This window comes from Trematomus bernacchii, unplaced genomic scaffold (genome assembly GCF_902827165.1).
Source record: "Trematomus bernacchii unplaced genomic scaffold, fTreBer1.1, whole genome shotgun sequence".
NCBI lineage: Eukaryota > Metazoa > Chordata > Actinopteri > Perciformes > Nototheniidae > Trematomus > Trematomus bernacchii.
The window spans coordinates 533315-557017 of record NW_022987652.1 but is presented as its reverse complement, the minus strand read 5'-3'; the positions used below and the strand labels follow the sequence as shown (position 1 = coordinate 557017).

General features: G+C 42.7%; 3 protein-coding genes across 3 annotated transcripts; all 3 read right to left on the bottom strand.

Moving 5' to 3' along the window:
- Nucleotides 1-829: 829 nt before the first annotated feature.
- On the bottom strand, nucleotides 830-3751 carry LOC117486386 (tripartite motif-containing protein 16-like). The gene has a single exon (XM_034134808.1). It carries the CDS (start codon nucleotides 3344-3346, stop codon nucleotides 1688-1690), a length of 1659 nt encoding a protein of 552 aa, XP_033990699.1. The 5' UTR covers nucleotides 3347-3751; the 3' UTR covers nucleotides 830-1687.
- A 5769-nt stretch (nucleotides 3752-9520) lies between these two features.
- mrtfab (myocardin related transcription factor Ab) lies at nucleotides 9521-15317 on the bottom strand. Its single transcript, XM_034134831.1, has 6 exons — nucleotides 15312-15317; nucleotides 14815-15021; nucleotides 14647-14727; nucleotides 13719-13853; nucleotides 10916-10979; nucleotides 9521-10829 (listed from the first exon to the last, which is right to left on the bottom strand). The coding sequence occupies exons 1-6, from the start codon at nucleotides 15315-15317 to the stop codon at nucleotides 10003-10005; spliced, it is 1320 nt and encodes a 439-aa protein (XP_033990722.1). The 3' UTR covers nucleotides 9521-10002.
- Nucleotides 15318-20913: 5596 nt separating this feature from the next.
- On the bottom strand, nucleotides 20914-23485 carry LOC117486408 (tripartite motif-containing protein 16-like). Its single transcript, XM_034134836.1, has one exon. The coding sequence runs from the start codon at nucleotides 23441-23443 to the stop codon at nucleotides 21779-21781; it is 1665 nt and encodes a 554-aa protein (XP_033990727.1). The 5' UTR covers nucleotides 23444-23485; the 3' UTR covers nucleotides 20914-21778.
- Nucleotides 23486-23703: the final 218 nt, after the last annotated feature.

The window sequence follows — 23703 nt, the reverse complement described above, 5'->3', positions numbered from 1 at the left end:
CCCCTGCTATCAAAGGCTCCTCATCCTCAGCAGGATGCAGATGAACTGCTCCTCTCCCATCATGCAACACAAAGAGGACACAGGCATAATGAGGAACATTTAAAAGCACATGTCATTTGTGTACTTCATTATAACTAAGTACTTTTACTGTAGGCTACTTACAGTACGCAGAGTTCTAGGGTATCATGAGTATTTTCTGCTGTTTTATACTATATTTGAGTTTGTTGGTCTGAACACCTTGTTTCTCTTGTGCATTAAGAACACTTGTGTTAGGGCATGATTTAACAATAAATAGGTTATATATACAGTATCAAATACCACGTACTGTCCGCCCTCCCATGCCACCCTGGCATGACCTCTTGCCCCCCCTTTGCCACCCCATGTAAAATGTTCTAGAACCGCCACTACCCTTACACCCTACCCCTACACACTACCCCTCCGTTTGCGCGGAGGGTCCGCCACATTAAGTGCTGTTCCAAACCAACGAGTGTGGAGGGGGAGTGGGTTATCAAGCCCTCAAACAGCGAGTCTGCATCGGTGCTGACTGGAGACCGGTCTCTACCTGACCGGTCTCAAGGCTGTGTGTGTCCGTCAGAAAACACGCTGTTTACAAACAGTTCCAGCAAACATCCACTGATTTGGTTAAGCTGGGGAGTGGACACTTATTGAGAGGAGAGAGAGAGTAGTAACATGTAAATAGTAAATGAAGGAGTAAAGACGGTCTTCCTGGTTGAACTTGCGCTGAGCTTCATTTAGTCTCAGATCACTTCCACATGTTCTCCATCAGCTTCGTATGGCACCTTGGACATAACACAAGAAGAACATCCTGTTTTTGTTTTTGAAAGACAAACCTTTATTAATGATCTAAACATTTCATTTGATCACACATCCCATCAGTAAAGTCTGTTCAATGATTTCATGATCAGTTTCACTTTATCCACACCATGTGTTTCATCTCAGCTATTTCAAACAGAATCATACATGATTTCCTTATTGATTATTAACATGATAAGTTATGTTCTATAAAACATCAGAGTACCCAATTTCTATTTGGACAACAACAACAACAACAATTAGTCTGCAAACAAATAACATTTTATTTCCCAAGCAAAGACTCTAAGCTATTTACAGGAGAATAATGAATGATGGACTTATTGATTATGATCATGACAGTAAGTAATATCATTTTAAATAAACATGTTATGATGAAATAAGTGTTATAACCATCTGGGAACTCATTTGTAGTTAATTTGGGCAACAATAACATTTAATCTGTCAAAATAATACATGTGATTATAAATGCCTCTATTGTTTTAGAAAGTGGGCAGAATAAAATGTGTAGAATAAAAGAAGCTCTGCTGCTTTCTCTCTGAAGACTCGTGCATTACAAGAGAAACAACAACATGAATCAAAAGAAATATCCAACACATATTTAGAGCAAAGTTTACATATCAGTTCAGGTGAACAAGGATCCTCCTGAGCAGTGACAGCCTCCATGGCTACACAGACACAGGAAGGAGCCGGAAGAAAGTCCAACCTTTACAGAACAACTCATGAGGAGATGTTGAAGCACATCCCATCATGTTTGATTGACAGCTGATCTCTGCACAGTGAAGACATGAACAATCAGCTCTGATGGACACACGGTGACTTTAAGAAGTAGAAGAGTTCCTCCAATGACTTCAGGCTATTTGAGTTTACACAACTCAGCAGTGGCTCCATAATTATAAACCCGAACTCCAGCATGTAGCGGCTGAGTGAATGTGGTCTGCACTCTGTGGAGGAGAGTCATGGTTTCAGAGACGCTGTAGAAGGACAGAACACCTGCTCTGTGATCCAGGTACACTCCTACTCTGGAGGACAGAGGACCTGAGACGGGAGTTTTGATACTGTTGTAATGAAATAAATAACTGTTTTGGTCACACACTAAGGACCAAGATTTGTCATTGAATCCAAATAAACTTCCCCCTGCTCTGCTGATATTCTTGTATGCGACTGCTACACTAACTCCTCTCCCTCTCTGCTCCACCTCCCAGTAACAACGTCCAGTCAGACTCTCTCTACTCAGGACCTGAAAACGTCCAGTGAATCTGTCTGGGTGACTAGAATAAGACTGTTTTTGTTCCATGAATGCTGCTTTTCTGCTCCCCTCAGATAATACCAGCTGTGTGTGTGCTGTGTTTGGATCCAGAGTGATCTCCTGTGAATATTGTAAGAACCCAGCTCTGGTGGTGGGCTCTGCTGCTGACAGTAAAACCTCCACCTCAGTCGGTGAGACGTTTGTCCATTCCTCTCTCAGGACGTCCTGTAGTTTGTCTCTGACTGCTGACAGGGCCGCCGTCACGTCCTCAAAGTAGCTCAGAGGACGGATGTTGATGCTGGAGGAGTGTGTAGGTTCACTGAGGGCTGACAGTGAGGGGTAGCTGTGCAGAAACTGGTTGTGATCCTCTGTGTGAGACAGCAGCTTCAGCTCAGCGTCTCTCCTCTTCAGCTCAGAGATCTCCTGCTCCAGCTTCTCCTGAAGCTCTTTGACTCGACTCACTTCTCTCTTCTGCTGGGATCTGACCTGCTGCTTCACATCAGAGCTTCTCTTCTCCATGAGACGGATCAGCTCAGTGAACATCTTCTCACTGTCCTCCACTGCTTTATCAGCAGAGCCATTGACGGCCTCCACCTCCTGCTGAAGCAGCTTCACCTCCTTCTCTCCGTCCTGGATTCTCTGCTGGATGTTTAGTCGACTCCCCTCCAGCTCTCTCTGCCTCTCAGTCCTCTCTGCAGCAGCTGACACCGTGTCGTGGCCTTTGTGTTCGTCCACAGAGCAGAGATAACAGATACACTGCTGATCAGTGCGGCAGAACATCTTCATCACCTCGTCGTGACGAGAGCAGATGTTCTCCTGGAGCTTCTTGGAGGGCTCCACCAGCTTGTGCTTTTTAAAGACAGGTAATTCATAATGAGGCTGGAGGTGTTTGTCACAGTAAGAGGCCACACACTGCAGACAGGACTTACAGGCTCTCAGTTTCCTCCCAGTGCAGACATCACAGGCCACATCTTCAGCTCCAGCATAGCAGAGATCAGCAGGAGCAGGTGGGGGTCCAGTCTTCTTCAGCTCCTCCACTAAAGCTGCTAACATGGTGTTCTTCAGCAGGACAGGCCTCGGTGTGAAGCTCTGCCTACACTGAGGGCAGCTGTGGATCTTCTTCTCATCCTCTCCGTCCCAGAAGCCTTTAATACACTTCATGCAGTAGCTGTGTCCACAGGTAGTGGTCACCGGATCCTTCAGTAGATCCAGACAGATGGGACAAGATAACATTTCCCGCTCCAGCTGAACTCCTTTCTGCGCCATTTCACCTCTCAGTAGCAGCGAGTGTGTGAGTTTCACTTCCTGAGAGCTGAAACTAGTGAGACAGCTGATCTGAACAGGATGTGTGTGGGCGGTGAATGTGGCCTATCAGCTCTTGTGCTTTACCCACATGTTGGTTACATCCCTCCTCCTCAGTGTGGATCTGAAGGGGAGGAACCAGGAAGTACAGAGTGGAGCTGGCTGTGTCTGAGAGCAGGAAGGAGAGGGAGGGCTTATCAAACTCTGAGTCATTCAGGACGAGGAGCAGCGCTCAGACTCTGACCTACAGAGCCTCGGTTACAACCTGCTCTTCATTTGAAAAGAGCTTTTAGTTGTAAAATAAGTTGGTAAACTTACAAAATCTGAAGGAGGTTAAATACTTGTTTCCTCCACTGTAAATGTATAGCCTCAATGTCCTGAGATAGCTGATTGATTTAATAATTGAATGTACAGTAAGTCGTTTTTTACTGTAAGTAGTAGTAGTAGTAGTAGTAGTAGTAGTAGTAGTAGTAGTAGTAGTAGTAGTAGTAGTAGTAGTAGTAGTATTGTGTGTGGGGGGGGGGGGCTTTTATATAGAAATCCTTATCCTCTGCATTCACACTAACTATGAACCTGAAAACTACACGTCCTCTTTCATTGACACCAAAATGATGATTTGTGGTTGAAACCTTCTTTTAAATCTTTTCTTTTTACCCTCCAACAGATGTGTCTCAATGGAGAAGAAGAAACCTCAGATTCCTGAGAGTCCATCGAGGTGAGTTCCTCCGAGGAGACGTCCCCCGCTGTGTCCCCTTCCCAGGATCCCCCCCACAGGACCCCATCACAGAGACACCCCTACCTAACGTGATCCAGGAGACTGAACCTCCTTCCTCACTCCCTTCCTCACCTCCTCATCTCCTTCCCTCCTCTCCTCTCAGAGGACCCTCAGACCTCCACAGACCCCCTCCCTCTCCTCCCTGAAGACCCAGCAAACATAGTTCTGTTTGTGGACGTTTCTCCAGCTTCCGCCGTCCAGTCGATCGCCTGGATGGGGGTCGTACCCTTCAAAGCCTCATACAGCGGCCGCATAATGTGGGCGGCCCGGGCGATGAAACGGTGGTAGAAAGTCACCATCCCCAGGAACTCACGGAGCGACCGGGCTGTGAGCGGGCGAGGAAACGCCGCAACAGTCTCAACCTTCGCCGGCAGGGGTGCTGCACCGCCCTTGGTGACGCGGTGTCCGAGGAAGTCAATAGGCGCGTTCACACCAAGTACTTTTCCCACAATAGTTCATGAGAACTTTAGTTCATGAGAGCTCTTTTAGTTCTGATGAACTAAAGCAGATCGCGTTCACACCAAAATGAGTTCCTGGGGGTGGATTAGGCAAATGAACCGCTGACGTCACTTCTTCTTCTTCTGCTTTGGGTTTACTGGCAGGCCGCAAACAACTTCACGGCGAGTACAGTAGGTGGCGGTATGCACCTTAAAGTTGCAATCCGTCAAAAAACCGAGAGAAAAAGAAGAAGAAAAACCTGCCGCGCCCACTTGCTGTAAATGAGGCGTCTGTTTACCTTCCGACCTCAGACATGAGCTTCGTCTGAGTTATTTAAGCAAACACAAATACAGATCGTCGACCAGTCAAATGCAATAGCAATGCTGATTCGGAGGCGAAGGCGGTTAAGAAGGATTGACAAAAGGATTGGACGACGACATGCACGCGCTCTGCGTAACCTGTGTGAAATGACAGCACATCACCAGGACGGAGCTGCCATCCATGGAGGACCTTTACTCCCAGCGGCTCAGGAAGAAATCCCTACGGATTATCAAAGACCCCCATCACCCCAGCCACAAACTGTTCTTTCTGTTGCCGTCTGGCAGACGTTACCGCAGCATCCTGGCAAGGACAAGAAGATTCGGAGACAGTTTCTTCCCGCGGGCAGTGAGACTGTTAAACAATTGAACTGCTGAAACAATTTCAAAACATTCATCTTCTACTTAGTAATATATATCTACTATCTAATATATATCATTCCAATAACTTGTATATAGACTCGTACTGCACTATTCCACATACTCACTTTATTTTAGAACTATTTTTCTTTTTTTATTACTACTATCTGTATTATTATGTTGCATTGTTGGAGAAGCCTGTGACATAAGATTTTCAACGACATAATTACTCTGTAGCTATGTTAGTTTGACAATAAAGAACCTTGAACCTTGAACCTTGAACCTTGAAATGAATAAACTGTGCCAGGTGTGTCGTATGCACACTAAATAGGCTCAGCAGCAAACACACCTTTATTATATATCCTCCTGAGAGCAACTGCATCCGTCTGCCATGAACCCTACAGAAACCTACGTGTTAGTTGTGGCCCATAGTGGCCTCCATTTGTGTCGTGTAAGATGGGGGAAATCAAAAGTTAGCAAATCCCCATGTTCATAAAAATATTTAGTTTTAGGTCAAATAATGATTACACTGCTCTGAAACTCACTACACTAACTCCTAAGATGTTCCCTTACTATAATTAATTAAAAATATTGAACTCACAACACTGGTAATAACAAACTTAACCATTTCTCTTTCTATAAATAGATGGACGCCATTTTGAAATACAATGAAATTATCTTTTTGAAAGCCACAATAAATAAAGCTTCGCCAGTTTATAACCGATGAAACATGATGGTATCAGAATAATCACTTACATGTGATGTATAGGATGCTACACAGGTCACTGTAAAGATTACGTGTCAGAGGAGAAATAAGCAAGCTTAGTTACATGAAATGTAATGAAAAATGTAAGATACAGGATCTGTTTAATCGCCATGTAGGTTCTCTTTTATTGCACACTCAAGACAATATCAATAACAGCATCACGCTGTCCCAGGTGTGTCGTATGCATGTAAATAGAAGTTAACATTTTCAATATCAAATAAAGTGTCAGTAGTATCAAAACATATATATATATATATAATAACCAGTGACGTGCGGTGAGGTTCATGGCTGGTGAGGCACTGACTCTTTCAGTCAGATTTACAAATATTATAGCCTATTTTGACCTTAATCGAAATATTCTGTTATTTTCAAAAGCTTTTTTAGTCTGATGCTATGATTAATTTTAAACAGACCGATCAACAAAAGGATACCCAAAATCTAAATATTGGATTGTTCTTTCTAAGTAAGATCCCATTTTCATTACAGTTGTGGTCTTACCTTGACTTGAAGATGAATATAAGTCCATGCTATCCTTCTGGACAACAATCTCTATTACTGTTTTGTAAAAGTCCTCCTTATCTTCCTGTAGTTTCAAAAGTCTAGTTTGTTGTTTGCGGTAGAATAACAGTAGCAACAAGAACCTGTGGGCTCACGTGCGCCCCCTTCAGTGCGGCAGAGGTTATGGCTGCCTCCCCTGGTGCTTTTTTCATTGCCGTTGTACGATGAGACCAGCGAGCCTAAATATCATATATACGTGAAATAAGTTATTTAGAGACTATGGATGGCGAGGATAAATGTAATAAAGGGATCTACAAACATTACATTGGTGACCTACAGTGAGATGGTAACAGGCATGCGCTTAGGGCCTGCTTTCCAGCAAGTTTCTGTGGGGTGACGCATTCTGAGGTGAGGCAGATCTCATCTGTGCCTCACCTCACCCCACAGTAACTGGCTTGAGCGCGCTCACAAAATAAGTGGCCGCGCTAAATTAGTGCCCGCGCTCCAGCAAGTTACTGTGGGCTTACGAGAGGCAGAGCTCGTGCCTGCCTCACTTGTCATCGCTCCCGTAGCGGAGCTCGGCAAATTTGCTGATTTTGACTATAAAATGCGATTGGAATCATACAGAAATCACATTTACAACACAGATCAGTGGAGACATTTTATTATTATTATTATTTCGTTTTTCTTTAATTGTTTTTCCGTTACATTGGAGTATGACAGGTGACGCTCTGCCTCCCCTGCCTCCACTGACTGCACGTCGCTGATAATAACAATAGGTAGGCTCAGCAGCAGACACACCTTAGTGCAAAGTGAAGTGTCAGTATTAATAACAGTGGCATATATATAATCACAATAATACAAAATGAACTGTCCCAGGTGTAGGCAATTTCGGGTGAAGTGTCTTGCCCAGGGACACAACGACATCCTGACTGCAGTGGGGTTTGAACCTGTGCTCCCCTGATCCGAACACCAACGCACCAGACCACTGCACAACACACCTCCCAACAAGTCATTGTACAGTTTATCAACGACGACAAGTTTTTATTTATTTTTTTATTGAAGGCCTGTTGGATTTAATCAGCTCGCTTAGCACTGCCAGAAGCCCAGCCTGAAAGGTATTTTGACACCTCCACCTGGCGCGCCGCCGAGTCAGCATGGTGCGGCATTACCATGAGCAGCTGGTCGTCCGATTCCTGGGCCTTGTGTGAATGCAGCAGCCGTTCGTCGTGCATCTCCTTGGCACGCAGGTCCTCATTCTCCTTGCTGACCATGGCTCGGCGGTCCTCCATCGCCATGATGGTGTCAAGGAAGCTGTCATCCCGTGCCCGCTTTCCTAAGGAGAAATAAGCAAGATACAAGATCAGTTTAATCACCTAGTAGGTTGTCAACAGAGACAACATTGGACATGGTGCAGGCAGGGACAGTGTACAAAATGCATTTGCAAAGTAGAAGATAAGATCTACTAAGGCCTAAATGAAGCTCAGCGCAAGTTCTTTCAGGAAGACTGGGATACATTCACTCCGCAGCTGCTTATAATCAGCTCATCACAGGCTTTCAATTAACCTATTACATTCACCTCAATCTCAGCAGCCAATCAGCGTGCTGCAGCCAAACTTTAAAATGGTTCTCCTCTCTCCTGCAGTCAGCGTGATTTCAGGTTGTCATGCTGCCGCCCGCCTCCTCCCCATCCACCTCCTTTCATCACATCCAGTGCCAGGAGAGCTAATCCAAAGACCTCATCACATCCCCCTCTTCATCCCATCTCCTCATCAAATCCAGATCTTCAGCATCATCACCAGTGTCTAGACCCCGGGGGGTTCCCTATATGCTCACGGCTGCATTTCCCCCTTTAGATATACGATTTCAGGATCGGGGTCTAATCGCCAAAGACTTAACATTCATCATATGGCATGTGTCAATAAATGTTCTTTAAACCAAATGAAGTCTCTCCTGATTGAAATACTCACCCTGAAGATGTGTTGTTTAACCTGAACTCAGGCATCTTGCATACAACTAGATGTGTGCAACAGGAAGTGTTGGTTTTCTGAGTCCGTAGAAGAAAACGTGTGACCCGGAGAAAAACAAGAAAATAACAATATCAACAGAAAGGAATGAATAAACCAGAAAGATACTGAGAGAATACATTATTTTGTACTTTAAAAGCCTACAAATATATCCCTGTAACACTTAATTCTGTGGAAGCTGGGGTGGAAGCTGGGGGTGGAAGCTGGGGTGGAAGCTGGGGTGGAAGCTGGGGTGGGAGCTGGGGTGGGAGCTGGGGTGGAAGCTGGGGGTGGAAGCTGGGGGTGGAAGCTGGGGGTGGAAGCTGGGGTGGGAGCTGGGGTGGGAGCTGGGGTGGAAGCTGGGGTGGGAGCTGGGGTGGGAGCTGGGGTGGAAGCTGGGGTGGAAGCTGGGGTGGAAGCTGGGGGGGAAGCTGGCAGCTTAAATAGAGCGGCATGTTCAGGAGAATGTGTTTGGTTGGTTGTAGGAGGGACGAGGTGCGTCACGTGTTAATGTCTGATTGGTGCTCGAGTTGACTGCCTGAACTAGCTCGCAGGCTTCACCCCATTTCTGTTGTGTTGAATTTTCAATTATATGTTTGAATAACTTTATTATTTAAGACTTTTTACATTTCCTTTCCAGCTTCCACATAATATTTAGTTGATTTTTATCATTATTTCTTATCTTTTTAAGATTTAGTTTTGCTATAATTCTGGACTTCTGCGTGTTATAAAAATGATCAATTATGAAGAAATACCTGCATTTCTCAAATTCATTTTCTCCTTATTTTTTGAGACATATATTACAGCTAAAAAACTAAAACTGAGATGAATTAAGGTTCAATTGTATTTAATTGTTATTCGTTTTTTAACAAGACAACCCAAATGAGTTTAACTATTTTTTGAAAAAAGGTTATTATTTTAGTTATGAGTATAACTATAATACCTTTAATTGTGACAAATGAAAACAGACGCATCCTGTGAGTTTTTTTATAGTATGTTTATTTATTTTTTTACAGTTTTTCTTTAAAAAAATGACAAGGTCCAAGTGTTTCGGAGCCCCTCCCTCAGCCTATGATCCCCAGCCGGCGAGCTCGACTCTAAAGCAACCAGCAAAGAAAAAATAAGTCGTATGGACAATTGATAATATACACCCCATATACAGCAATACATAGTGGTCTACCACAATGTTACCAATAATACACTGGTGCCACCGATATGGTTTCCTCTCAAAAAGTCAAATAATGACCGCGTTTTCTTTTCCACTAGTGTGGGCAGAGATCAGTTTGAACACACTTTTTTTTTTTACAAACCAATCAGATTCAGCATAAGTGCAAAGTTTAGGAGGCACTGACACACACACACACACACACACACTCCTCTCGTTAAACCAGTGAAATGTTTCGCATGTTGCATTACAGTGACCTGGTTATAAAGCAGGGGATTTAAACCGGATCCCGTTTTTATATTTGCATCGTTTTCAATAGTGCGTTTGCCCCCTGTGAGCCACCGTAGGTTTCCCCCTCCTCAAGCTGGTGCAAACGCGCTGCAACGGCGCAAATAGAAAAACACAAATGCGCCGAAACACTTGCATGTTTTGTCACATTTCTCTTTTTACATATGCATCGTTTTCGAAAGTGCGTTTCCCACCGTAGACCCCCCCCCCCCTTCATCACGCTACATGTGTCAGTGCCCCCTCGCAGTGGTAGAGACAGCATAAGAAATGTTTCTGTTTGTGCACGGAAAAAAAAGATGGAGGAGGCTACAGACACGACTCCCAGTGCAGCTGCAGGTCCGATCCGTCCAGGAAGTCGGTGGAGAAAACGCTCGGGGGGGGTGTGAGGCACCAGAGGAGCTAAACTGGTCTCCTCTCCTCCATTACTGCCTCCTCCACTCCCTCCTCTCACCATGGAGATGTCCAGCCAGTCCATGCTGTCGAAATCCAGCCCAGCAGGGTGTGGGGAGAAGCCCAGATCTGAGGTGTCCATGGGGGAGGGGGCGTGAGGGTCCAAAATGCTGGAAGTGCTGAGCATCTGGCTGTGGAGGTCGTGGATCAGAGTGAGACCGCCATCAGGTTCAACGCCCAGCAGGGGGTTCCCCGTCGAGCTCTCCAGGAAGTCCTCCAGACGCGCGCTGGAGGAGGAGGAGGAGGGGGGGGAGGCGAGGGGAGAGGGAGGGGTGGGGGGGGACAGGTGGAGGAGCAGGGGAGACGGAGGAGAGGCTGGAGAGGGAGGGTCCGAGTGGAGAGGGGCGAGGGAGGGGTCCGGGTGGCCTTTGAAGCCGGGGATTTCTGACGAGGACAGAGAAATGATGTCAGAACAGGAGACTCATCAAGTGTGTTTGTTTGCCGTTAGTGTTTCAATAAAGTTTTTTTACCTCCGCTCTTCAGCAGGATGTCAAACAGGTCGTCCATCTGCTGACTGTTGACGCCGTTCTCCTGCTGAAACACAACCGTTTCCATCAGCCACCAATCACACATCAAGCACTGCTAATGTAATACATGATATTGGAAGTTTAACTTATCGGTTCATTTTTTTATTTTTTTATTTCCTGAAATACCAAAGACATTACAGGGTGTTTATTAAACTACCGGCTTCAAATCTGTAGATTTTACTTCAAAATTGTAGTTTTATTGTCTTCCTTCCAACAGATTGTTGTTGTTTATCATTGACATGTCGAACTATAGAGAGGCGAAGTCCCTCCCTTTCCGGGGGAGCTCCATGGGACCTTATTTCTGAAAAGTTATGCATTGAAGTCAATGGAGAGAGAAAGATTATCTTTCGATCCCGTTTGAATTGTGCCACGAATTACACATATGATGTTTGTCAATTTAAAAGATAATTTTGCAAGTCAAACAAATAAAAAATGTGTCGTAAAACTGTGAAGTAACACTTTTCTTTGTGTGAAACCGCTCAATGAACTACATCTCCCGTCTCGCACCACACACCAAGACGGCCGTCACGTTGGCACATTTCACTTCTTTCTTTCAGAATGAGGCGGAAAGTATTAAAAGAGGTGAAAATCACTCCAAGTCTGGGCATGTTGAGAGCTGTACATACACACAAGGGGAGTTAGTCGGTTCCTAAGAGCCAGCATGCGGGACCAGGACTCTGGGATTTGTAGTCTTTCTAGTTGCCTATTTTTCATAGTCTTATATTTCAACAGTTTTACGACAAACTGTGACCTTTTTGACATGGAAATTATTTTTTAAAATTGACAAACATCATATGTGTAATTCGTGGCACAATTCAAACGGGATCGAGAGATAATCTTTCTCTCCCCATTGACTTCAATACATAATTCTTCCGAAATAAGGTCCCATGGGGCGGAAGTAGATGGGCGCGACTTCGCCTCTCTCTGTGGAAAATTGATTATTATCATATGATAATTCAAACATTTCCCCCTATAAGGAAGTATAAAGAAAATATAAACGTTATTGCGTTTTTGTTTTCATAAAACACAAGTGACGTTACCTTAAAAGTGATTGATAAATACATGAAAAGCCTTAAAATGAATGAATATTTGTAGTTCAGGTATCAGGTAGGTAGAAGGGATTTAACTCTAAAGACAAGTGTGGAAAATAATATTAATTTATAATTAAAAACATTTTAACGCTAACATTTCTATCACTATGACACAATCATAAAATAAACAATCTTCCAACTTCCTTCAGTTCAGTAAGCACAGAGCTCAGAGTGAGAGGGAACATGGAGGCAGAGACAGACACAGGACGACACTAAAGGACAGACGGAGGAAAGAGGACGTACTTTGGAGCGCTTGGAAGAGAGGGAGGAGTTGTGTTTGGGGGAGGGGGGGGGTGAAGAGTGTGTGTCGGTCGTAACACACCTCCTCTCTCTGAGGGGGGAGGAGAGGAAGAAGAGAAGAAACAAGAGAAAAGTTAATGAGGTGAAACAACAGGTGGAGAAGATGGAGGAGAGTATCTGAGGAACAGAGATGGCACACATCCTGTACTCAAGTAGAAGTACAGATACTCGTGTTTAAAAATACTCTGGTGAAAGTAGAAGTACTGACTAAAGTTCTTTACTCAAGTAAAAGTAAAGAGGGCTTTGAAATGTACTTCAGTAAAAAGTACCCATAACTAGCAGCTGTTTTAAAGAGTACCTGACCTCCCTTTATATTAATAGAACAATAATGTCATTGTTAGCTAATGAATGTTTCCATGCTGAACAACGGCAACATGACAACGTTTTCATTGGTCCCTCTTCTTTAGAGAAGACCAGGAAATGATGGATACACGGATCGTGTTCAAATCAATAGGCACGCAATGACTCTAAATAATAATGATCACGCCACCAAACACACATTCAAACTAAAGGAACCAGCCTGTTTGGGAAATGAGAGAAGTAGAAAGTACAGGTATTTGTGTTCAACATGTAAGAAGTAGAAAGTACAGGTATTTGAGTTCAACATGTAAGAAGTAGAAAGTACAGGTATTTGAGTTCAACATGTAAGAAGTAGAAAGTACAGGTATTTGTGTTCAACATGTAAGAAGTAGAAAGTTCAGGTATTTGTGTTCAAAATGTAAGAAGTAGAAAGTACAGGTATTTGTGTTCAACATGTAAGAAGTAGAAAGTACAGGTATTTGTGTTCAACATGTAAGAAGTAGAAAGTACAGGTATTTGTGTTCAACATGTAAGAAGTAGAAAGTACAGGTATTTGTGTTCAAAATGTAAGAAGTAGAAAGTACAGGTATTTGTGTTCAAAATGTAAGAAGTAGAAAGTACAGGTATTTGTGTTCAACATGTAAGAAGTAGAAAGTACAGGTATTTGTGTTCAAAATGTAAGAAGTAGAAAGTACAGGTATTTGTGTTCAACATGTAAGAAGTAGAAAGTTCAGGTATTTGTGTTCAACATGTAAGAAGTAGAAAGTACAGGTATTTGTGTTCAAAATGTAAGAAGTAGAAAGTACAGGTATTTGTGTTCAACATGTAAGAAGTAGAAAGTACAGGTATTTGTGTTCAACATGTAAGAAGTAGAAAGTAAAGGTATTTGTGTTCAAAATGTAAGAAATCAAAGTAAAAAGACGTCAGAAAAATAAGTAGTGGAGTAAAGTACTGATACCAGAAACATGTACTTAAGTACAGTAACGAAGTATTTGTACTCCACTACTTCCCACCTCTGCTGAGGAGGAGGAGGAGGAAGAGGAAGAAGAGTTTACCTTCAGAGAGGAGATCAAACTGCTTTGGCTTTCCGAGTCCGACATGTCGTCGAAGAACGGCTGCAGGCTGGGGGGGGCGGACAGGCTGGGCTGAGGGGAGACGTTGGTGTCCAGGTGAAGCCCCGCCTTCTCCACCTGAAGTGGATACAGACAGGTTTATTATTATTATTATATGTTGAATATAAATTGTGATTGGCTCGTTGCTGCTGGTTCACAGAAATGATGTTTAACTGTGTTGGTGGCGACACCTTGTGGCAGGAAGATGAACTGCTCATTAGATTCAACAGTCCTTAAGCACATCTCAAGGTTCAAGGCTTTTATTGGCATGTGTACAGAGATACAGTAGATATGACAATGAACATCTTAGGTCTCAGGCTCCTCCAACAGAGCAACACAATACAACTGATAAAATAGTGCAAGTAAATACAAATAAAATATAATATAATAGAAATAGTGCAGAATAGTCTATATGCAAGTAATTGGAATATTGATATATAAGTTGCAGATGAATGTTATGGATGTTCTTTCAAAAGTTCAGGTGTTTAACGGTCTTATGGCCCGTGGGATGAAACTGTCCTTTAGTCTTACATTACAATTATTTGGTAGATATTATCAAGGACACTTCAAAATGTGGTGAAAAGAAAGCTGAGGATCATATAAACGCTTTTTGGGAGTGAGCCAAAATGTCTTGTAATTTATTTTAAATGATTTCCTGAGATAAAGGCATCTCGTGTGTTCTCAAGCCTTAAGCTTATGCATCAGTGTCTATTATAATATTATATAATACATTCAAACAAAAGAATAGGTTACTTTGCACAAGACGCAGAATGAAATAAAATACAAAAAAAGTGTTTCATTTCCAGCTTCTCCCTTTCAAATAAAAGGCGAAAAAGTTCCATAAAAAAGCAAAAAAATATTTATGACGTACCTTTTTGATTGGCTCGGCCTCTGGCGGCTCTTTTGATTGGCTGTCAGTGCTGGGCAGTTTAGTCGGAGTCGACTGTAACCTCTGTAACAACAAGCAGAGAAATGAATATCTCATCACTGATTATTAACCACGTTCAGTCCATTCAACAATATGAAGTTTCCCCCGTACCTGCAGTGTGATGCGACTGTTGGGTTTGGCCAATGAGGACCCTCCGTTCTGCCCCTCTGCGCTGTGATTGGTCAGAGCGATCAGGTAGTGGTTTCCGTTGCTGTCGGTAACCAGCGTGGGGGTGCCGTTAGCCTTCAGCAGGTCCAGAGAGATGGCCTGCGTTTGGACCTGAGAGGCGTTCTGCTGGTTGACAAAGACCGGGGTCACCTGGGAAGACAAAGAGTATTATATGAGTTATATAAATATATGTTTTATTTACCAGTTTCAGAGACAGTTTTATCTCACTGGCCATAAGACTGTTGAACTCTTGAGCTCACTAACATTTTTAAATATGCTGGAGCGGTTGTGCACTCGACATTGAAGCCTGGGAAAATATCAATGTAAATGGATACTGCGTTTAACAGCATCATAACTATATTTAAACGTCTGCTAACAAACTCTTGTGCAGAATAATCCCTCTCATTTGTCCAGTCCTATGCTCATTACTTCCCTCTCACGTGCATTCTCACAATAACGTCTCCATGTATCTTTTTCTATTTTGTCGTAGAGCAGTCTCATGCTTCTGCAAAATACTTGCCCGGACAAGCCAGAGTTTTTACTGGTTCTGGAGAAAATGCATGTGTTTGGGAGGAAATGAACTTAAAGGTAGGGTAGGTAAGAATGGAGAAACCAGCTCGAGTGCGATAGAATTTGAAAGTACGCTGCCGAAACAAATCTGCCCCTTCCTTCAGACTTCCTTACAGAGCCCCTCCTCCAACACACACGGACGCGCACATGACCAATGAGGGCACGAGATAAGTTTGTGCACAGATGGAAGGCTGACAGGCAGGTAGGCCATCCAGTTATTTTAGCCGGGCCGGCTCAGATGATTGGTTGTGCTTTTTACAGTACTACGGCTTCCACAGATGACATTTTTTTATGTATTTATTGTCAAAGCATTTAATATATTCATTGCTATCGGGATGTTAAGAGCATTCCATGGAATATAACAAAAAGAGTTTCTGAAGTGAATTACCTACCCCACCTTTAAGGCTGGATGAAGGAGAATTGGATTATTTAAAGTTCTGATTTAGTTTTGCCTTCTTTTACTTCAATACATCAAAACGTTCCTCGGTTAATGGTTACTTTGTTCCTTGGGGAGGCATGTGAGACAAACTGAAGCTGGGGTGGTGGTGGGGCAGGCGAGCAGCAGCAACATGAAACACAGCAGCAGGAACATGAACGTAGCAATAGCAAGTGAACACAGCAGCAGCAGCAGCAGCATAGCGAGGCAGATGCAGGAAGACCTGGCAGCTTAAATAGAGCAGCATGTTTAGGAGAATGTGTTTGGTTGGTTGTAAGAGGGACGAGGTGCGTCACGTGTTAATGTATGATTGGTGCTCGAGTTGACTGCCTGAACTAGCTCGCAGGCTTCACCCCATTTCTGTTGTGTTGAATTTTCAATTATATGTTTTAATAACTTTATTTATTCCATTTCCTTTCCAGCTTCCACGTAATTATTTAGTTGATTTGTATCATTATTTCTCACTGAACACACACTGAACACACACACACACACACACACTGAACACACACACACTGAACACACACACACTGAACAACACACTGAACACACACTGAACAACACACTGAACACACACTGAACACACACATTAAACACATACTGAACACACACTGAACACACTCTGAACACACACACTCTGAACACACACACTCTGAACACACACTGAACACACACTGAACATACACACTGAACACACTCTGAACACACTCTGAACACACACTGAACACACACTGAACACACACTGAACACACACTGAACACACACTGAACACATACTGAACACACACACTCTGAACACACACACACACACACACACTGAACACACACACACTGAACACACTCTGAACACACTCTGAACACACACACACTGAACACACACACACTGAACACAAACACTCTGAACACACACTGAACACACACTGAACACACACTGAACACACACTGAACACACACTGAACACACACTGAACACACACTGAACACACACTGAACACACACTGAACACACACTGAACACACACTGAACACACACTGAACACACACACACTGAACACACACACACTGAACACACACTGAACACACACTGAACACACACTGAACACACACTGAACACACACTGAACACACACACTGTGCAGCTCCTTTCTCTGGAGGTAATCACATTGAAAACACACGGTACTGTTCTGATATTTTGGAGATGCTTTACCAGAACTATATATATTTTTGGGATAAACTCATTTTTTCTTTTCATGTTCTCTTATTTTTAGAAATGTTTGGTAATACTGTACTCTGATATTTTATTTGATGTTTTCGAAACACTATACTTTGACATTTTTTTTACAAACTGTACCATGAAGTTTTTTCTGATATTTTTATACTATGACTTATTTTCATATATTTTGGTATTTTCTGATATAATAGTATTTTTGTTTCGACATACAATTCCATGACGTTTTTTTACATACTATAATATCACTTTTCATCACCTTTTTCTGACACTCTACATACACCAATATGTATTCCTCAGATAATAAATAACATATTGATCAAACTAAAAATGTGAATAACAACCATCCTCAGTTTGACAGCTGATACTCTCTGCAGTGTTACAGTGATATGTGTCCTCCTCTCCTCTCTCTGTCCCTCTCTCTGTTCTCGTCACTGATTCCCCGTAAAGTCTCTCTGATGCGTCTGATCTCATTCTCCCTCCAATTAAACTCAGCTGTTTGGATTCAGACGTCGATTCATTGATTCATTGATTCATTGATTCATTGATTCATTGATTCATTGATTCATTGATTCGCTCATCTCACGTCATCGTGTGCAGGGTCGGTGACACAGAAACCTACTTATTGTAATGAACTGAAGTCAAATGTGTTTAATGCACTATTTATATATCATGTATTTCTGTTTGCCATGTATATAAATGTTATGTTCATAAATGTTGTATGTGACGGGACTACGGATGGAAACTAGCTCAAAGCTAAAATCCGGCTCATTTACATTTAAAAACATTATTTTGTTTAAAATGTTCATTAATGTGCACTGTCCTGGTTCAAATAAACAATTCAATGAAAAATATTCATAACACACACATCTCTTTCCATAAAATGATGCGTATATAAATATATTTATTTAATACTATTGCATATTCTTACTTTTACTTCTTATGTTAAGGTTTTTATTCTAAAAAAGGAGCAACTAACCCGGATAAATAAAGAATTGTGATCGTAAAATCTACATATTTATATATTATTACAGTATTGTGTATTTATTATACTCTCCAGTTTTTAATTTCACATTCAGTTTGATCTTTTTAATGTATTTGTACTTATTCCTGCAGTTTACTTGCACCTCTGTGTCTCTTAAACTAGTCTGCAAACATTTCTTTACCTGTGTAGTCTTTAATATACGTCTGCTTTTTGTTATTTTATGACATAAAACATGTATAAATAACAGAAAGTGATTCCAAGAGACAGAGAAAAGCTTTTATTCTGCTTATCATTGAATTGAACTTGTATTATTATTTAATTTGCACTATTTTAAGGCACTATTGTGTTTCTTTATTCACTTAATTAGTGCATGTTGAAGAGCCTGGGACTTCAGATTGCTGCAGATATGGTGCAGGACAATCAACCCTTTGAGCATTTTTAAATCTTATGTATTTCTGATCAAGCTTCTCGTCTAATATCCGTCCGTTTGACACTCGTTAGCTCCGATGCTTCCTCATGTCAAACACTCTGAAGCCTTTTGTATGCTAATGAAGATCCAGAGAAGGACACCGAGGGAAACTCAACATCCATGCTTCATCGCCCGCACACATTCTTCCAGAGGTAACTAAGTACATTTACTCAAATACTTTACTTGAGTATTTCCATGTTATGCTACTTTGTACTTGTACTCCACTACATGTATTTAATACCTTTAGTTACTTCACAGATGTGGATGAATGATGTGAAATATGATCAAGTGTTAAATCAGACTTTAGTTCCACCTGGAGTAAATCCACAAGCTACCCTGCAGTATACAAAGTCATTCAAACTAGCTGCACCTTTACCAGCTTTGAGAACACTTTCATGATCAATCATTATAAAACATATCATATATATTATTCTGAAATGGACCAATCTGCACAATGACTACTTTTACTGCTACTTTCACTATATTTTGATGAGAATACTTTTCTACTTTTACTTGAGTAACATTTTTAATGCAGGACTTTTACTGTAACAGAGTATTCCTACACTCTGGTACTTCTACTTTTACTCAAGTACAAGATCTGAGTACTTCTACTTTTACTCAAGTACAAGATCTGAGTACTTCTACTTTTACTCAAGAACAAGATCTGAGTACTTCTACTTTTACTCAAGTACAAGATCTGAGTACTTCTACTTTTACTCAAGTACAAGATCTGAGTACTTCTACTTTTACTCAAGTACAAGATCTGAGTACTTCTACTTTTACTCAAGAACAAGATCTGATTACTTCTACTTTTACTCAAGTACAAGATCTGAGTACTTCTACTTTTACTCAAGTACAAGATCTGAGTACTTCTACTTTTACTCAAGAACAAGATCTGAGTACTTCTACTTTTACTCAAGTACAAGATCTGAGTACTTCTACTTTTACTATACAAGATCTGAGTACTTCTACTTTTACTATACAAGATCTGAGTACTTCTACTTTTACTATACAAGATCTGAGTACTTCTCCCTCTCCTGCAGACTCCACAATATCACACATTTGTTAACGGTCCAACCTTTCCTCTCTCTGCTCCTTTTAAAGTTCCACATGAAATCCAGGCCAACAGGAGCGTTACGTAACTCTTCCCGCTCAGAGGTTAACTTCAAGTACGCGGTTACGTAACGACCGGTGAACCGTGAGAGAAGCCGCCCTCCAAACGACCGGTGGATCCCAGTCTGACTCATCAGGTTGGAAATCAGGGTATTTTAGTTATTGAGTAGAAATGTCAACGTATTTTCTCCCAATTACGGTTGTTTTTTAAAGTAAGAGAACAGATACAATGATACTAATGAAACCCCCCCTCACAGCAGACTGTAATGACTCTGAGTGACATGCAGAGGGTCAAAGCGACTCCGTCTTTATTCTCACCTCCTCTCTTGTCTTTCAAACAAACAGGTGTAGAACAAAACCCTCTCTCAGCCCCCCCCCCCCTTCCTCTGTAAATGTCAGCCTTCACATCCCCTGCTATCAAAGGCTCCTCATCCTCAGCAGGATGCAGATGAACTGCTCCTCTCCCATCATGCAACACAAAGAGGACACAGGCATAATGAGGAACATTTAAAAGCACATGTCATTTGTGTACTTCATTATAACTAAGTACTTTTACTGTAGGCTACTTACAGTAAGCAGAATTCGAGGGTATCATGAGTATTTTCTGCTGTTTTATACTATATGTTAGTTTGTTGGTCTGAACACCTTGTTTCTCTTGTGCATTAAGAACACTTGTGTTAGGGCATGATTTAACAATAAATAGGTTATATATACAGTATCAAATACCACGTACTGTCCGCCCTCCCATGCCACCCTGGCATGACCTCTTGCCCCCCCTTTGCCACCCCATGTAAAATGTTCTAGAACCGCCACTGCCCCTACACCCTACCCCTACACACTACCCCTCCGTTTGCGCGGAGGGTCCGCCACATTAAGTGCTGTTCCAAACCAACGAGTGTGGAGGGGGAGTGGGTTATCAAGCCCTCAAACAGCGAGTCTGCATCGGTGCTGACTGGAGACCACCTGACCGGTCTCTACCTGACCGGTCTCAAGGCTGTGTGTGTCCGTCAGGAAACACGCTGTTTACAAACAGTTCCAGCAAACATCCACTGATTTGGTTAAGCTGGGGAGTGGACACTTATTGAGAGGAGAGAGAGAGTAGTAACATGTAAATAGTAAATGAAGGAGTAAAGACGGTCTTCCTGGTTGAACTTGCGCTGAGCTTCATTTAGTCTCAGATCACTTCCACATGTTCTCCATCAGCTTCGTATGGCACCTTGGACATAACACAAGAAGAACATCCTGTTTTTGTTTTTGAAAGACAAACCTTTATTAATGATCTAAACATTTCATTTGATCACACATCCCATCAGTAAAGTCTGTTCAATGATTTCATGATCAGTTTCACTTTATCCACACCATGTGTTTCATCTCAGCTATTTCAAACAGAGTCACACATGATTTCCTTATTGATTATTATCATGATAAGTTATGTTCTATAAAACATCAGAGTACCCACTTTCTATTTGGACAACAACAACAACAACAACAACAATTAGTCTGCAAACAAATAACATTTTATTTCCCAAGCAAAGACTCTAAGCTATTTACAGGAGAATAATGAATGATGTACTTATTGATTATGATCATGACAGTAAGTAATATCATTTTAAATAAACATTTTATGATGAAATAAGTGTTATAACCATCTGGGAACTCATTGGTTGTTAATTTGGGCAACAATAACATTTAATCTGTCAAAATAATACATGTGATTATAAATGCCTCTATTGTTTTAGAAAGTGGGCAGAATAAAATGTGTAGAATAAAAGAAGCTCTGCTGCTTTCTCTCTGAAGACTCGTGCATTACAAGAGAAACAACAACATGAATCAAAAAGAAATATCCAACACATATTTAGAGCAAAGTTTACATATCAGTTCAGGTGAACAAGGATCCTCCTGAGCAGTGACAGCCTCCATGGCTACACAGACACAGGAAGGAGCCGGAAGAAAGTCCAACCTTTACAGAACAACTCATGAGGAGATGTTGAAGCACATCCCATCATGTTTGATTGGCAGCTGATCTCTGCACAGTGAAGACATGAACAATCAGCTCTGATGGACACACGGTGAGTTTAAGAAGTAGAAGAGTTCCTCCAATGACTTCAGGCTATTTGAGTTTACAAAACTCAGCAGTGTCTCCAAAATCATACCAAAGCCGAACTCCAGCATGTAGCGGCTGAGTGAATGTGGTCTGCACTCTGTGGAGGAGAGTCATGGTTTCAGAGACGCTGTAGAAGGACAGAACACCTGCTCTGTGATCCAGGTACACTCCTACTCTGGAGGACAGAGGACCTGAGACGGGAGTGGTGATATTGTTGTAATGAAATGAATAACTGTTTTGGTTACAATCTAAGGACCAAGATTTGTCATTGAGTCCAAATACACCTTCCCACCCTCTGCTGATATTCTTGTATGCGACTGCTACATCAACTCCTCCCCCTCTCCACTCCACCTCCCAGTAACAACGTCCAGTCAGACTCTCTCTACTCAGGACCTGAGGCCATTCAGTGAATCTGTCTGGGTGACGAGAATAAGACTGTGGTTGTTTCATGAATGTTGCTTTTCTGCTCCCCTCAGATAATACCAGCCGTGTCTCTGCTGTGTTTGGATCCAGAGTGATCTCCTGTGAATATTGTAAGAACCCAGCTCTGGTGGTGGGCTCTGCTGCTGACAGTAAAACATCCACTTCAGTCGATGAGACGTTTGTCCATTCCTCTCTCAGGACGTCCTGTAGTTTGTCTCTGACTGCTGACAGGGCCGCCGTCACGTCCTCAAAGTAGCTCAGAGGACGAATGTTGATGCTGGAGGAGTGTGTAGGTTCACTGAGGGCTGGCAGTGAGGGGTAGCTGTGCAGAAACTGGTTGTGATCCTCTGTGTGAGACAGCAGCTTCAGTTCAGCGTCTCTCCTCTTCAGCTCAGAGATCTCCTGCTCCAGCTTCTCCTGAAGCTCTTTGACTCGACTCACTTCTCTCTTCTGCTGGGATCTGACCTGCTGCTTCACATCAGAGCTTCTCTTCTCCATGAGACGGATCAGCTCAGTGAACAACTTCTCACTGTCCTCCACTGCTTTATCAGCAGAGCCATTGACGGCCTCCACCTCCTGCTGAAGCAGCTTCACCTCCTTCTCTCCGTCCTGGATTCTCTGCTGGATGTTTAGTCGACTCCCCTCCAGCTCTCTCTGCCTCTCAGTCCTCTCTGCAGCAGCTGACACCGTGTCGTGGCCTTTGTGTTCGTCCACAGAGCAGAGATAACAGATACACTGCTGATCAGTGCGGCAGAACATCTTCATCACCTCGTCGTGACGAGAGCAGATGTTCTCCTGGAGCTTCTTGGAGGGCTCCACCAGCTTGTGTTTTTTAAAGACAGGTAATTCATAATGAGGCTGGAGGTGTTTGTCACAGTAAGAGGCCACACACTGCAGACAGGACTTACAGGCTCTCAGTTTCCTCCCAGTGCAGACATCACAGGCCACATCTTCAGCTCCAGCATAGCAGAGATCAGCAGGAGCAGGTGGGGGTCCAGTCTTCTTCAGCTCCTCCACTAAAGCTGCTAACATGGTGTTCTTCAGCAGGACAGGCCTCGGTGTGAAGCTCTGCCTACACTGAGGGCAGCTGTGGATCTTCTTCTCATCCTCTCCGTCCCAGAAGCCTTTAATACACTTCATGCAGTAGCTGTGTCCACAGGTAGTAGTCACCGGATCCTTCAGTAGATCCAGACAGATGGGACAAGATATTAAGGTGTCCCGCTCCAGCTGAACTCCTTTCTGCGCCATTTCCCCTCTCAGTAGCAGCGAGTGTGAGTTTCACTTCCTGAGAGCTGAAACTAGTGAGACAGGTTATCTGAACAGGATGTGTGTGGGCGGTGAATGCGGCCTATCAGCTCTTGTGCTTTACCCACATGTTGGTTACACCCCTCCTCCTCAGTGTGGATCTGAAGGGGAGGAACCAGGACACACAGAGTGGAGCTGGCTGTGTCTGAGAGCAGGAAGAAGAGGGAGGGCTTATCAAACTCTGAGTCATTCAGGACGAGGAG

Bases quoted from the DNA above. Each gene is read 5' to 3' on its own strand.
- LOC117486386 (XM_034134808.1), bottom strand. From the start codon at position 3,346: ATGGCGCAGAAAGGAGTTCAGCTGGAGCGGGAAATGTTATCTTGTCCC.
- mrtfab (XM_034134831.1), bottom strand. The intron at 14,728-14,814 runs GTACGGGGGAAA...TTGTTGTTACAG, and splicing joins ACAGTCGCATCACACTGCAG to AGGTTACAGTCGACTCCGAC. The intron at 13,854-14,646 runs GTACGTCATAAA...TATCCACTTCAG, and splicing joins AGGCCGAGCCAATCAAAAAG to GTGGAGAAGGCGGGGCTTCA.
- LOC117486408 (XM_034134836.1), bottom strand. From the start codon at position 23,443: ATGGCGCAGAAAGGAGTTCAGCTGGAGCGGGACACCTTAATATCTTGT.